General features: G+C 38.9%; 1 protein-coding gene across 9 annotated transcripts in view; it reads right to left on the bottom strand.

Annotated features, from left to right (window-relative positions):
• The window catches only part of Slc41a2 (solute carrier family 41 member 2), a 133,297-nt gene that overhangs the window by 59,762 nt on the left and 59,757 nt on the right, over window positions 1–13,778 (bottom strand). For all 9 annotated transcript variants that reach the window (XM_008843141.3, XM_029568333.1, XM_029568331.1 and 6 more), the window contains 2 exons: window positions 9,328–9,475; window positions 6,396–6,475 (listed from right to left, as the gene is read on the bottom strand). In XM_008843141.3, the coding sequence (XP_008841363.1) occupies window positions 6,396–6,475; window positions 9,328–9,475 (228 nt within the window). The remainder of the gene's footprint in view (window positions 1–6,395; window positions 6,476–9,327; window positions 9,476–13,778) is intronic.

Raw genomic sequence — 13,778 nt, 5'->3', positions numbered from 1 at the left:
AATTTTATGTCTTATAGGATTTATACTGAGTTCAATATTGTATAACTGTATTAATTCAACTGTGAACCTAAAAATTTACAGCCACTTTTGAAAGAGATGTATCCTTGCTCTGGAGTGTGTTTCTGAATATGTTAAAGCTGTAATGAAATGCTTCTTCTAATCATGTTGTTATTAAAAATTAAAAAAAATTCCTAAGATTCATTCTTGCTCTTAATGGAAGGCACAACTCATTCATTTTCACTGTTGATAACATTCTACTGGAAGACTATACCTTCGTTTGTTTAGCCTGCTACTCAACTAAGCTGTACTCTTAAATAGCTTCCTCATTGAATAAACGGCTGCTCCCTTTCTTCTAACAATGGGTACAGGATATCTATCTAGGTCTTCTTTCTTTCTTTCTTTCTTTCTTTCTTTCTTTCTTTCTTTCTTTCTTTCTTATCTATCTAGCTCTACTTCCTTCCTTCCTTCCTTCCTTCCTTTCTTTCTTTCTTTCTTTCTTTCTTTCTTTCTTTCTTTCTTTCTTTCTTTCTTTCTTTCTTTCTTTCTTTCTTTCTTTCTTTCTTTCTTTCTTTCTTTCTTTCTTTCTTTCTTTCTTTCTTTCTTTCTTTCTTTCTTTCTTTCTTTCTTTCTTTCTTTCTTTCTTTCTTTCTTTCTTTCTTTCTTTCTTTCTTTCTTTCTTTCTTTCTTTCTTTCTTTCTTTCTTTCTTTCTTTCTTTCTTTCTTCCTTTCTTTCTTTCTTTCTTTCTTTCTTTCTTTCTTTCTTTCTTTCTTTCTTTCCTTTTCTTTCTTTCTTTCTTTTCCGGACAGGGTCTCCCTGTAACCCCATCTGGCCTGGAACTCACTACATAGACCAGGCTGGCCTCCTCTGCCTCCCAAGTGCTGGGATTAAAGGCACATACTACCACACCCAATTGCCCCCCCCCCGACACACACATACACAGAGTATGTGTGGCAATCAGGGGATAACTTGCTGGGGAATCAAATTCAGGTTGTCAGACTTGGTGGCAGGCATCTTTACCCACTGAGCCATCTCACCATCCCTCAACTCTTCCTTATGCCCACAAAATTATTTGTTCTTGAATCTTTAGCCTTATCATTTAAGGGCCTAAGCATTCCTATCTAGAGTGGGGGCAGACCCAAGAAGAAGCGCTGAGAAACCAATCTGTCTAGGTATAAGCATAACAATTACTAAGAAAATAGTAACTGCTACTAACATTGCCAAAATTTTCATATGAACAGAAAGAAACATTTTTCTATTTTTTGCTTCTTTAAATGTACCTCACCAATTGCCTCTTAAGTATATGAATTTTTTGCTGATGTTCTCAGTTGTGTTATTTAACAAGATAATTTCCTCCAATTCAATGACATGTGGTTTGCAGCAAAATGAAGTTTGCTCCTTAATTCATGCATTTATTCATTCAACAATTACCAAAGCTTAACATGGTGAGCATTATTCAGAGTCATAGAAAGCATAAAATATCATTCAAAATAAGTATGTGCAGTAATAAGATTGCTAAAATCTAGCATGTAAGTGTGGAAAATAGAGAACTGACTGTTAAGTTTCTTCTTTGCAGAGAATGTGACATTTTGATTGGGTCTGAATAGATGAGCAGGGCACTGCAGGCGTGAGACGAATAAGGAGCACAAGTACAGTACAAAGAAGTAAGCAAGTACCGAGCACAAGAGCACGATGTAAGAGAGAATGGGGCGTGTGATCAAGACAGCCGCCAGTTCAAGAGGAGACTCTCAAGTGTGCAGAGAGGGCAGAAAATGAGACTTGGGAGGCAGAGGTTAGGGAAGATTGGGCTCAGTCTGTTAGGCCAAATAATTTATCCTCTAGGAAACACATAGTTAATTCTGCTCTTTGAGCAAGGGGCGCAATCTGGTTTTTTAGGAAGATAATTTTTCATTATTATTACATTTTTATTTATTTATTTATTTATTTATTTTATATGTGTGTATATGAATCTGTACAGGCATGTGCCATGACATGTCTGTAAAGGTCAGAGGACAACTGCAGGAGTCGGTTCTCTACTTCTACCATGTGGATCCCAGGGGATTCAACTCAGATAGTCAGGCTTGGTGGCAAGCACCTTCACCTGCCCAGCCATCTCACCAGGTAAGAAGATAATCCTTGACAGCAAATGCATACGACATGGTAAACTGGATGAGGGACAGGACAGGGGCAATTTCTGAAGATCCACTCAGGAAAGATAATGACCAAATTCAGGGACAAATGAAGAAAAGTACTGAAAGCAATTCAGAAGTTATTTCAAAAGCTGGTGGACCTGAGTGCAAAGGAGAGGGAGCATGTGACTTCGAGATATCAGAGTTGGGATACTGGTAGATAATACCACCACTTCATGGATGTAGGAGATACAGAAGGAAGACGAGTCTTAGGGGGAGCATCACAAGTTCAGTTAGCAGCTTGGACTTCCATGTGAAAATATCCAAAGTATAGATCTGAGCCAGGCATGGTAGCTCAAGCCTGTAATCCCAGCACTCAGAATGCCAACGTAGAAGGATCAGCAAGTTGAAAGCCAGCCTGAGCTACATGAAGACTACCTGGAAAATAAAGTATAGCTCTAGAATGGGTCTAGAAACCATGTGACAAGAGAGAGGTTCCTCAGACTTGTGTTTTCTCAGAATGAGCTGAGGGCTTCTACCTCTGAGCTTCCAAGTTAGTCTGGAGAATCTGCAGAGCCAACAAGATCCCAGGTAATACTGCTAGACTGGGGACTGTATTTTGAAGTTTCTGACATAATATCATTAATAAAGAGAGTAAAGACAGAGAATTAATTGATGATGATCAGCAGCTTTGAAGACTACACACACTCCGGCAGCAGGGGAAAGCAGGAGCCAGTGGAGGGATGGGAAAAAGAATTTTCAGAGAATGGGATGTGAATGGAGAGCCTGGGAAACCGGAACACTGATTAGCATCAAACAGCTGAGTGGGAGGAAGACTGAAAACAGGTAATTGTATGAAGCAATGAGGTCATAACACAGCTATGTTGGGCAGAAGGGGCAGAAAACTGAGAAAGAACAGTCTGCACTTGGGAAAGAACCACTGTAAGAAGATTTAGGGTAAAGCCCTCAGTGTGCTGGTGGGCCAAAGGGGAAAAGACAGGAAGATTTACAGTAACTCAGAGTAAGGATCTCAGGGAACAGTGATGAAATAGCGCCCAGGCTGCAGGGTCAGTCATGGACAAAAGAGACAGCTCTTGCTCTGATACAGTGAAAGAAGATAAAATGGACACTGTTCAAGATGAAACAGAAGAAAAGAGAAAGGAAAGAGTAACATGCGGGGTGACATGGCACCTGAAACCCCTGTCTTCTCTGCAGGCTTGCACTTCAGAAACCCCAAAAGGAACTTCTTCAAGTGGAGGGGGAAACATGACATTCAGATGGAAATATGCATCTACACCGAGAAGGAGCTGGAAATGTCATTTACACGAGAACACATAGAAGATACCACCTTATCATGTTTAATCCCTTTTAAAATAACAGTTTAGAGGCTGGAGAGATAGCTCAGGGGTTAAGAGTACTTGCTGCTCTTGCAAAGGACCCAGGCTCGGTTCCTAGGACCCACATGGTAGCTAAGAACTGTCTGTAATGTAATGTATGACAGAACAAAAAAGAAACAGGAATGGCAATTCAAGTATGTTAATACAAGCCTCTGATATGGTATATTATTGTTTGAAAATAAACTGTGAGTTGGGGGATAAAACTCAGTGATAGAGTGCTTGCCTAGCATACAAGAGGCCTAGTTCAACCACTCAGTATTGCTGAGGAATAAATAGATAAATAATCTATAACTCCTAGGTCATTGGTTCCTCAAGCATGGTTTGGGGCCTGAAGGAAGGGTAGATACGGAAATTCAAATACTTAGGCATCAAGAGTACCATAGAGAGACCCACAGACAGTGTTAGTATGATAAAGACTTAAAATATCCTACTGTCAAGTATTCTGTTAACTGGAGGCTGGAGAGATGGCCCAGTGGTTAGAAACACTTGGGGTTCTTCCAGAGGACCCAGGTTCAAGTCCCAGCACCCACATGGCAGCTAAGAACTGTCTGTAACTCTAGTTCCAGGAGATCTGACATCCTCTTCTGGCCTCTCTCTGCAGGCATTGCATGAATGTGGTGTACTTAACATATGTACAGGCAAAATTAAAATGATAAAATATTTTTAAAAATGAATTTTGTTAACCCAATGCTTACCAAATATAACTGACCACAGAACTCACTTCTCAAGCAGTACATATTAGTATCTCACAAAACAAGTGTGACCATTTGCCGGGTATGATGGCACATGCCTTTAATCCCAGCACTCGGGAGGCAGAGGCAGGCAAATATTTGTGAGGCCAGCCTGGTCTACATAGTGAGTTCCAGGACAGCTGGGGCTACAGGAGACCCTGTCTCAAAAAGACAAAAAAAAAGTGTGACCACCAATAGAAAATGCTGTTATTTCTAAAGCATGGAAATGGTAAAAGACATCTCGGTCACATCAACACAGAAATGCTCTGCTTTGAACAGCTATACATTCATGTGTCTAATAAATCTGATAAAGTGATAGTATATTTTGAAAGATAAGACTACAGGTTTTGGAATTAAGCAGATCTAGCTTTAAATCTTGATGTAGCATCATTTACTAGAAATTATATCTTAGATTATACTTACATGAAGATTAAATTACTTAACATAAGGTGAGCTCATCGTGATAATGAATTAAGAGATTTGCTTTCTGACATACAGAAAAGGATTTTAGCAACACAGTGTCCTGGCTCAGACTTCCAAGAAGAGCACTTCGTGATAATCTTGAGTGGTTTCTTATGTAAGATGATAACTCAGATCTCATGAAAGTCTTAGTAATAAAGAGCTGTCTCTATTTACGATAAATTCTTCCCTAAAATGTTATTCAATACAGCTCAAACAATCAGTACTAGATAATACTTATGCTAATGAAATTGTCAAGTAATATTCACTGAAGAGAATATGAACAGGTGTAAGGAAAAGCATAGTGATTTGGAGTAGTGAAAACTGGAATCTATGTAAGGGCAATACAAGACTCTAGTAAGAATAATAGCAATACTTCGTAGTCTCTTCAGGATCACTGAGTCTAACAGTATATCAAAGGTTTTGAAAGAAAATGGAATTCAGATTCGACTTGACACACAGGAGAACCCCATCAAGAAGTTCATCTTACGATTCAAAGGATACAAACAATGATTTTAGTGACAGTTTACATTGAGCAGGCAGAGACTCGGGAAGGCTACTTTATTTCCTGAATGGATGGCCTGAGTCTGGCATTGGACTACAATAATGAGACATGCTGCTATACACATAGATGAACAAGAGAATCATGTCAAAGGGCAAATGGACGATGTTTGGTCATTTTCAAGTCTTGCAGCCAAGTTGCCTCAGATGGTTCCTTGATTTTAGGATGGGCAAAGGGGAGAAGTGTGGCACCAGATAACTGGGAGAGAAACTTCTAAGGGAAACTTGTCAGTGACATTCTTAAGGTAGACAAAAATTACAATGCTAGTAAAAATTTTAGCTTAAAATTTTAGTTTTAAAGACCTTGCACAGTATTTTTATGTAAACATTTTTAAAGTAATTTATATTAAATGTGTCCAGGTAGAATTTTTTGAGACATAGTCTCCCTATAGCACCAGCTGGCCTGGAACTTACTATAGACCAGGCTGGCCTTAAATTCACAGAGCTCTGCCTGCCTCTGCCTCCCAAGTGCTGGGATTAAAGGTAGAGAATTATTTTTTTAATTATGTTGGTCTATGTTATAGCAAAATCAAACTTGATGACAGCCACTCTCCAAACCAGTAGAGTTGGATTAAAATTGTCTTATGTGTAATTCATATGAAATCCCTGCAACTATATTAATGTAACTCTTTAATATACTGTAAGTATGTAATATAAGGATAAAAATTCCCATTTTATAGGCAAGAAAAGATGAGGCCAATTTTGAAGGGAACAACAGCAGATTTTAATGAACTGAACTGACTTAGGCAATGATCATATCCAGCTAATTCTGCTTTTTTCTAAGACAATTGACAAAAGCAGTGTAACAATAGGCAATAAGCCACAAGTTGAAGACAACTCAGACCCAAATCCTCACACTTTGGTGTTAGCTTTAAAAGTCAGGTATGTCTGACTATTAAACCGTCTCATAAAATTATTATGAAACAGTTATTTCCAAAAGAGTGTTCTACAATGCTGAGACCATGGAAGGTAGTATCCACTCTGCCTTACATCCTAGGCTGAAGAGAGAAATGGATAGAACAGGAAGATATGCCTCTTGAAATCTGAGTCCTAAGTCCCTGGGAGTCCGAGCAGATATGAAGATGAGATATTATCATGAAACAGTGCATCTAAGTCTTACCATTAATAACTGGCGTGTAAACAACAATCCCAACCAAGTTTGGGTCAGATACAGTTGTGTCCAGAATAAGGCCCCCAATGCTGAAAGAAAGAAAACCACATATCATGGAAAAGGAACAAGAAAGGATTTCAAGTTGTTCTGTACATTCAGACACTCTTACTTCGTAAAGTGAAATGTTTAGACAATTTAAAACTCGGGTAAAAAGAATATTCAAGATAAAAATCAATGTTGCTAGTAAAAAGTTGGAAATAAAACATGGTTATGCGGACAGGGAATGTGGCTTGGTGGGTAAAACACTTGCTGCACGGCATGAGGACCTAAGTTAGGGGCCCACAAAAAGAGACGAGTGTGGCAAGGCGCACTAAGCTCTGAGCTATAAGGTGGAGAAAGGATCTTAAGGGCTCACTAGCCAGCTAGTCTAGCCCATCAGTGAACTAGTTCAGAGAGAGCCCTGTCTCAAAAAAAATAAGGTGGAAGAAATTAAATAAAAAATAAAGTGTAGAGCACAGAGGAAAACACTCAAGACACCTGAGGTTGACCTCTGGCCGTCACAGGTCACAGGTGCACTCATGGGCGCGCACGCGCGCGCGCACACACACACACACACACACACACAAACCAATAAAAAAAACAAATAAATAAATAACGTGACCATGGGATAAACTGTGTGCTTTTAGTTTTAGTACATATTTATTTACTTAGAATGGTTTTGGCTTGTTTGGGGACAGGGTCTCACTATGTACCTTAGGCTGGCCCTAGATTCATAGCAATCTTCCTGCCTTAGCTTCCCAAGTGCTAGGATTATAAATGTGTGTCACCATTTCCAACTTACACATATGTTAAATGCATTAAACCATCTGTTCTTATAAGGATTTGTTAACTATATGTAGGGTTTGAAAGGATGGGATTGATGGTCATTTTATAGTCTTCACTGGCTGTTTTTTTAACCATATCATCTATTACTCTTTTAATTTGAAAAAAAAAATTTGAGACAAGGTCTCCCTGTAGCTCCAGCTGGCCTGGAATTCACTATATATAACAGGTTGGCCTTTATCTCATAGAAATATGCCTGCTTCTGCCTCCCAAGTGCTGGGATTAAAGGTTCATGCCACTACGCCTGGCTAAAAAACTATTTTAAATTATCTTTCCATTTTTAAAGTAAGGCATTAAAGGAGTAGTTTCTATTGTATTAAAACTACATAGATTTAGAATACATATTACCACAGCAAGTTATAGCCACAGAAAGAGCTGAACTTGAAAAGCCTAGAAAAATAAGACAGTGATTTTTAATATAATACACTTTCAATATGTCAATGGAACTTGGAGACTTTTTTAAGTTTCTGAAACTTTTATTAATTGGCTGCCTTCAATTCATTGGTGTATTTGTTAGCTTTCTATTGCTGTGATAAAACAATGACCAAAAACAACTGGGTAAGCAAAGGGTTTATTTAGCTTATAGCTTAAGTCTGTCATCAAGGGAAGCCAAGGCAGGAACTCAAGGCAGGAACCTGGAGGCAGGAGCTGAAGCAGAGACCATGGAGGAATGCTGCTTACTGGCTTGCTCCTCTGGCCTGTGCTCAACCTGCTTTCTTATACAACTCAAGACCACCTGCCCAGGGGTGGTACCACCCACAGTAGGCTAGGCCTTCCTACATTATTCAAGAATTAAGAAAAAGTCTCAAATAGACATGCCCAAAGTCCAATCCGATAGAGAAAATTCCCAAATTGCAGTTTTCTCTTTCCATGTATGTCAAGTTAACATAGGAAGCAATCCAGCACAATAAGACACCGCCAGTCCCAACACCCATAGGAACCTGTTGACTAAATCTTTCAGGAAAAGCAAACTATGTTACAGCAAAATGAGCCACACAGAATGGGCTTGATGGTCAAAATATCAGGCAAAGGTTCTGACCACTATCTGACCTTTGTCCCTAGCCCCATCCCCAGAGCCTTCTGTCTACTGGGAACTATCTCTTACTGTAGCTATTTCTCCTACCACTGAACTACATTTCCAAATAACATGCCTAAATGTTATTTCTCAATTAACTTCAGACCTGTATTTGATGATGTCCTCCTATGGTAGGTGAGGGTGCAGTCTCACATACTTCCCTTCCTACCTGAGTCCCTCACTAATCCCTTTCTCCCTATACCTGCCAATCTATGGTAAAATATACCATATACTAAACTCATAAAATATACCAGTACACTAAACTCATAAAGTAATGCTCAATTCCAGAGTTTTTCAAAAACTCTTAGAGACATCTTTCTTTATGCCCACTGTCCTCCTGACAGTCTGTATGGCTAGTGCGGAGACCAGAGGCACAGCTGTTATCCTGCGGCTCCCCTTCAGGGTCCTCCTGCTAGATTTGGATTATCCAAATATTTCATTAGATTCCTAGTTTAACAAATTAAATAGGAAATTCCTATTATTTTCAAGGTTGCTGCTTTCATCAAAAGTATATACAACATCTTTCTACAGCAACGGAAATATATCAATGTTATTTTAGTGGATATAATTCCATTTTGCAACATTACAATTTATTCAGCTAATACCTCATCACTAGACCTTTAAATTGTTCTATTCTGTCCTTATCAAAACTCCTTCATGATGATGGATGATACATCCTTAATTACATCCTTAAGTCTGTCATACTTTTAGATGTGGAAATAACCAAATGGCTTTCTGATACTTATCTGAGCAACTTGCTATACAAAATAATGTCCTTGTGTTAAAATACACAAACACACACAGATCCTATTAAATTTTACTCATCAATCTGGTAATTCTGATTTGAATAGCCCTGTACCTTAGTCTCTTACTAACAGACAGAATTGTGAATTGGCTATGCAAAATGATTTATCCAAGAACCTGGGTAACTTCCTTAATATGCCCAGGCCTACTTACAGAGCACACCCACGTTTCAATACTCACCTGCTTATCACCATAGCTGTGATGACGGGCTCCCAGCCTGAGTGGAGAACTGTCCTTGTAGCTGGATGCTTGGCAGCTATTATAATCCAGATAGGAGTCAGAGCCAAAAAAAAGGCACAAACTAATGGAGAGATGTAGTAATATGTCTCTAAAATAAAGAAAAAGAGACCTCTTAATCCTGCTCTCCAACTAGGAAATCTAAACTTTCAAGAATACCATTTTACCAGAGATATATTACCAAGCATACTAATATGCCCTGCATTAACTTAAAATTTAAAACTGTAAATAAAAGTTAAAATAAAATTAGTGCCAGATGTGATGACCCATTCCTACCTAATCTCAGCACTCAGAAGGCTAAGGCAGAAGAATCACAAGTTTAAGGCCAGCCTGGGCTACAGAGCATACTCCAGGCCAGCTGTGCTACATAGCAAGACAGTCTTTCAAAATATTAAATACTATAAATGAAAGGAAATGCATTAATTCAACAAATATTTATTATGAAGCAGCAATGTGGGCCACATGAGAGAGAAGGGCAGTAATAACAGGATCGATAATAAGAGCAACCTTGGAAGGCTAGCATTTGACAGATCACTAAGGCCTTGTACTGTTCTGTGGCAGATGTCTCCCTCGGTCGCAATTATTCATTCTGTCCCTATTCACTTTCTCATAGGGAGAAAAACTCAGTGCCTACTGACTTCAGGCTTGGCTTATGTCTTTTTTCATGAACATGTTTTATGTCATTTCTAAACAAAATTTTATATCAACTCTCAGAAACAGCTGTGTGTGTGTGTGTGTGTGTGTGTGTGTGTGTGTGTGTATTATTTTCGACATCAGACTTACTGTAAGACCATGGCCCCTGACACAAGGAGAGAAATGAAGGCCTCCAGTGGCCCTAGCATTCTGCCTAAAGGCACATCTAGACCACAGCTCAGGAAGGGAGATGCTGGCAGAGTGTGGCTGAGGCAACATGAATTCACAGGACAGAACAGGAGAGAAGAGGAAGCCCACAGAGAAAGAGCTTGGGAACTGAACATGCACACACAGGGAGAACTTCACGTGGATGGCCAATAAAAACCTCCAGAGCCTGCAAGGGCCTGGAATCACTCAAGACCCAACCCACTAGAGAGGAGAGGCCTCTTTAAACCTAATAGCCACCATCGGAGACCAGAAAATTATCACATCTTTTTTTTAATTTTTAAAAATTTATTTATTTTTATTTTCTGTGTATGAGTGTTATTCCTGCATGGGTGCAGGTGCACCTGTGTTGTGTAGTGCCCATGGAGGACAGAAGAGGGTGTTGGATCCCCTAGAACTGGAGTTACCAGATGGTTGTTAGCTGCCACCATGAGGGTGCTGAGAGTTGAGCCAGGGTCTTCTGCAAGAAGAACCAGTGCTTTTTTTTTTCAGTCTTTATGAGACAGGGTCTCCCTGTAGCCCCAGCTGGCCTGGAACTCATTATGTAGACCAGGCAGGCCTTGAACTTACAGATCCACCTGCCTCTGCCTCCCGAGGGCTAGGATCAAAGGCATGCACCACCACACCCAGTGAAAGATCACATCTTAGTAGCAGTATGGCTGGCCCTAGCACAAAGTCTACTCTAGCTCTTCTCCAATGTACCCTACAAGTGAACCAACAATTTTCAAGTCCAACATGTATGGAAACAAAGCAAATATACACTGAACAACATTGTACTTACAATGTATAGCATCCAGCCAAAATGTGAGCTTGAAATACTTAACCCCATTGAAGATCTCTACAACATCTACTTTAGATAGTTAACTTTTCTCAAAAAATTTTAATTGCTTAAAGTAATCTTTACAAAACTAGTAAATTAAATGCATAGATGACTTACTGGGTTTGGTGATGTACAAGTTCAAGGCCAGTCTGGGCCACAGAAGGAGACTATGTCTCAAAAAACCAACAAAACTAAAAAGAAGTTGGGTATAATGAGAAGGCTCAATAGGTAAAGGCACTTGACACCAAACCTGAGTTCGAGTCCCAGAACCCACATGGTAGAAAGAGAGGTTGACTCCTATAAGCAGTTCTCTGGCTTTCACATATGTACTATGGCATGCACACCTACATACACACACACACACACAGAGATAAATGCAAAAAACAATTTTAGGGTGACATAAGCTTTTGTAAATATTAATATAATACATACAAATTTAATCACTATTTAACAATCCAAGAGAAAGTCATTTATTTAATTATAAATGTTAAAAACGGAATGAGAAAGTTGATTATGTTGTTACTCTAATGGGCTAAGCTACAAGTATGTAAAACACATGTGTACTGCCTCTTTAGCATAAACTATAATATGAGCTTAAGTCACAAACGTATTACACTTAATATTTCCCTAAATTTAGAAGTTGAATACCTTTTATTTCAACCATTATATTATCCCAAGATTTATAAATATAGTTTTAGTTAATCAAATTTTTATCATTAAGATTTCAGCCAAGATATTTCTTGGCTCTTCTTTTAAAATTTTTATTTATTATTTTATGTGTATGAGTATTTTGCCTGCATGTATGTAAGTACACCTGTGCATGCAATGCCCATGGAGGCCAGGAGAGGGTGTCAGTTTCCCTGTAACTGGAGTTAAAGATGGTTGTTAGGCACCATGTGGGTGCTGGGAACTGAAACCCGTTTGCAAGAGCAGCCAGTGCTCTTAACCACTGAACCATCTCTCCAGCCCCTTCTGGAGTCTTCTTAATAACACGAATACTTAGTGTCTTAGTACAGAATTCATTACTTAAAGACAGAGTTGATCTCATAATCCTTGTAGCCTACATAGCCTTAGATTTATTTTGTTCTGTTTTTTTGAAACAGGGTCTCATGTAACCCAGGCTGGCCTCAAATTACTATGTAGCTGAGGATGATCTTGAACTCCTGATCCTCCTGGCTCCACCTCCTAAGTGCTGGGATTTTAGACACATGCCAGCATACCCATCTGGATTCAAATGAAATGTTGCTTAATTTTTCTATTACCTAACAGAATTTTGCAACCTTTACCAATCTTTGATTTGATTTTATATTTATTTTCTTTTATTTAATTAATTTTTATTGTATGCATATGAGTGTTTGCCTGCATGTATGTACTGTACCCATGCATTCAATGTCCAGAGGATGTCAGAAGAGAGCACTGGATCCCCTGGAACTGGAATTATGGATGGTTGTTAGCTGCCATGTAGGTGCTGGGAACTGAACCAGGGTCCTCTGTAAGAGCAGCCAATGCTCTTAACCACTGAACCACCTCTCCAGTTCCTAGATTTCATATTTCTTTAAGTTTCTTAAGATAGTTAAAGATTCCACTATGATGAAAAATGTTTATATTTAGATAAAACTTAAATTTTTCAAAAAAAAGCAAAATTCTTTAGGTGGGAATAAGCAACTATTATAGGCATTAAAATACTAGATAAGAACATGTAATTTCCATGGCTCTATTTGGATTTGCCATCACATACCAAAAATAATTATGCTAAAAATATTTAGTTTTACATTTCATTTTCTTCTTACTCTAAAAGCATATGATTAGGGCTGGAGAGACAGCTCAGCAGTTAAGAGCTCTTGTTGTGGGGCCGGAGAGATGACTCAGTGATTAAGAGCACTGACCGCTCTTCTAGAGAACCCAAATTCAGTTCCCAATACCCATATAGAGACTAGCAATCATCTGTAACTCCAGTTCCAGGGGATTCAATGCCCTCTTCTGGACTCTGTAGGTTGGGACACATTTGGTCCACTTACATACACACAGGCAAAACACTCATACACATAAAACAAAAATAAATAAAAAAAAACATTTTAAAGAGCTCTTGTTGATCTTCTGTAAGACCCAAGTTCAGTTCCCAGCATCCATGTCTGGTAGCTCATAACCTCCTATGACTCTTAACTCCAGAGGATGCCCTCTTCTGCACACATAGCAGATACACATGTGCACGTGCACACACACACACACACACACACACACACTCAATCAATCAAGGGCTTAATTAATCTGGCACACACTGATCCTAAAAAATGCAAAAAATAAAAAGACACTTGACATATTCGAATTAGAGCCAAACCTTTGCCCTTAGAGTAAATGCTCTGTCAGTCAGACAAAATCTCCTCTTTTCTCGTTTATTCAACCAAAGATCAGAAACACAAAACATTCATGGTTCCAGACCCCTCACGTAGAAGCATCCTTGGGCATATCACTTGGCATCTGACTTTCTGTGTTCTCAGCTATAAAGTATTCAGATAAATAGTGCACACTACCCTGAGTTGTGAGGATTAAACGACTTAACATTTTATAAGGTGTTTAGGACAGTGACTGGTATATACTGGGTGCTCACTATGTGAAAATCATTATTTTAAAATCCCTCACAAGAAAGGAGAACGCTTATCTGGTGGTGTGCCAACTGGTATAGCCACTATGGAAATCAAGTGTGACAGCTCCTTAA

The sequence above is a fragment of the Nannospalax galili genome, unplaced genomic scaffold (genome assembly GCF_000622305.1).
Source record: "Nannospalax galili isolate Female #2095 unplaced genomic scaffold, S.galili_v1.0 scaffold39, whole genome shotgun sequence".
NCBI classification, from domain to species: Eukaryota; Metazoa; Chordata; class Mammalia; order Rodentia; family Spalacidae; genus Nannospalax; species Nannospalax galili.
Note: the sequence above shows the minus strand (reverse complement) of the source record. Positions and strands in the feature narration are given on the sequence as shown.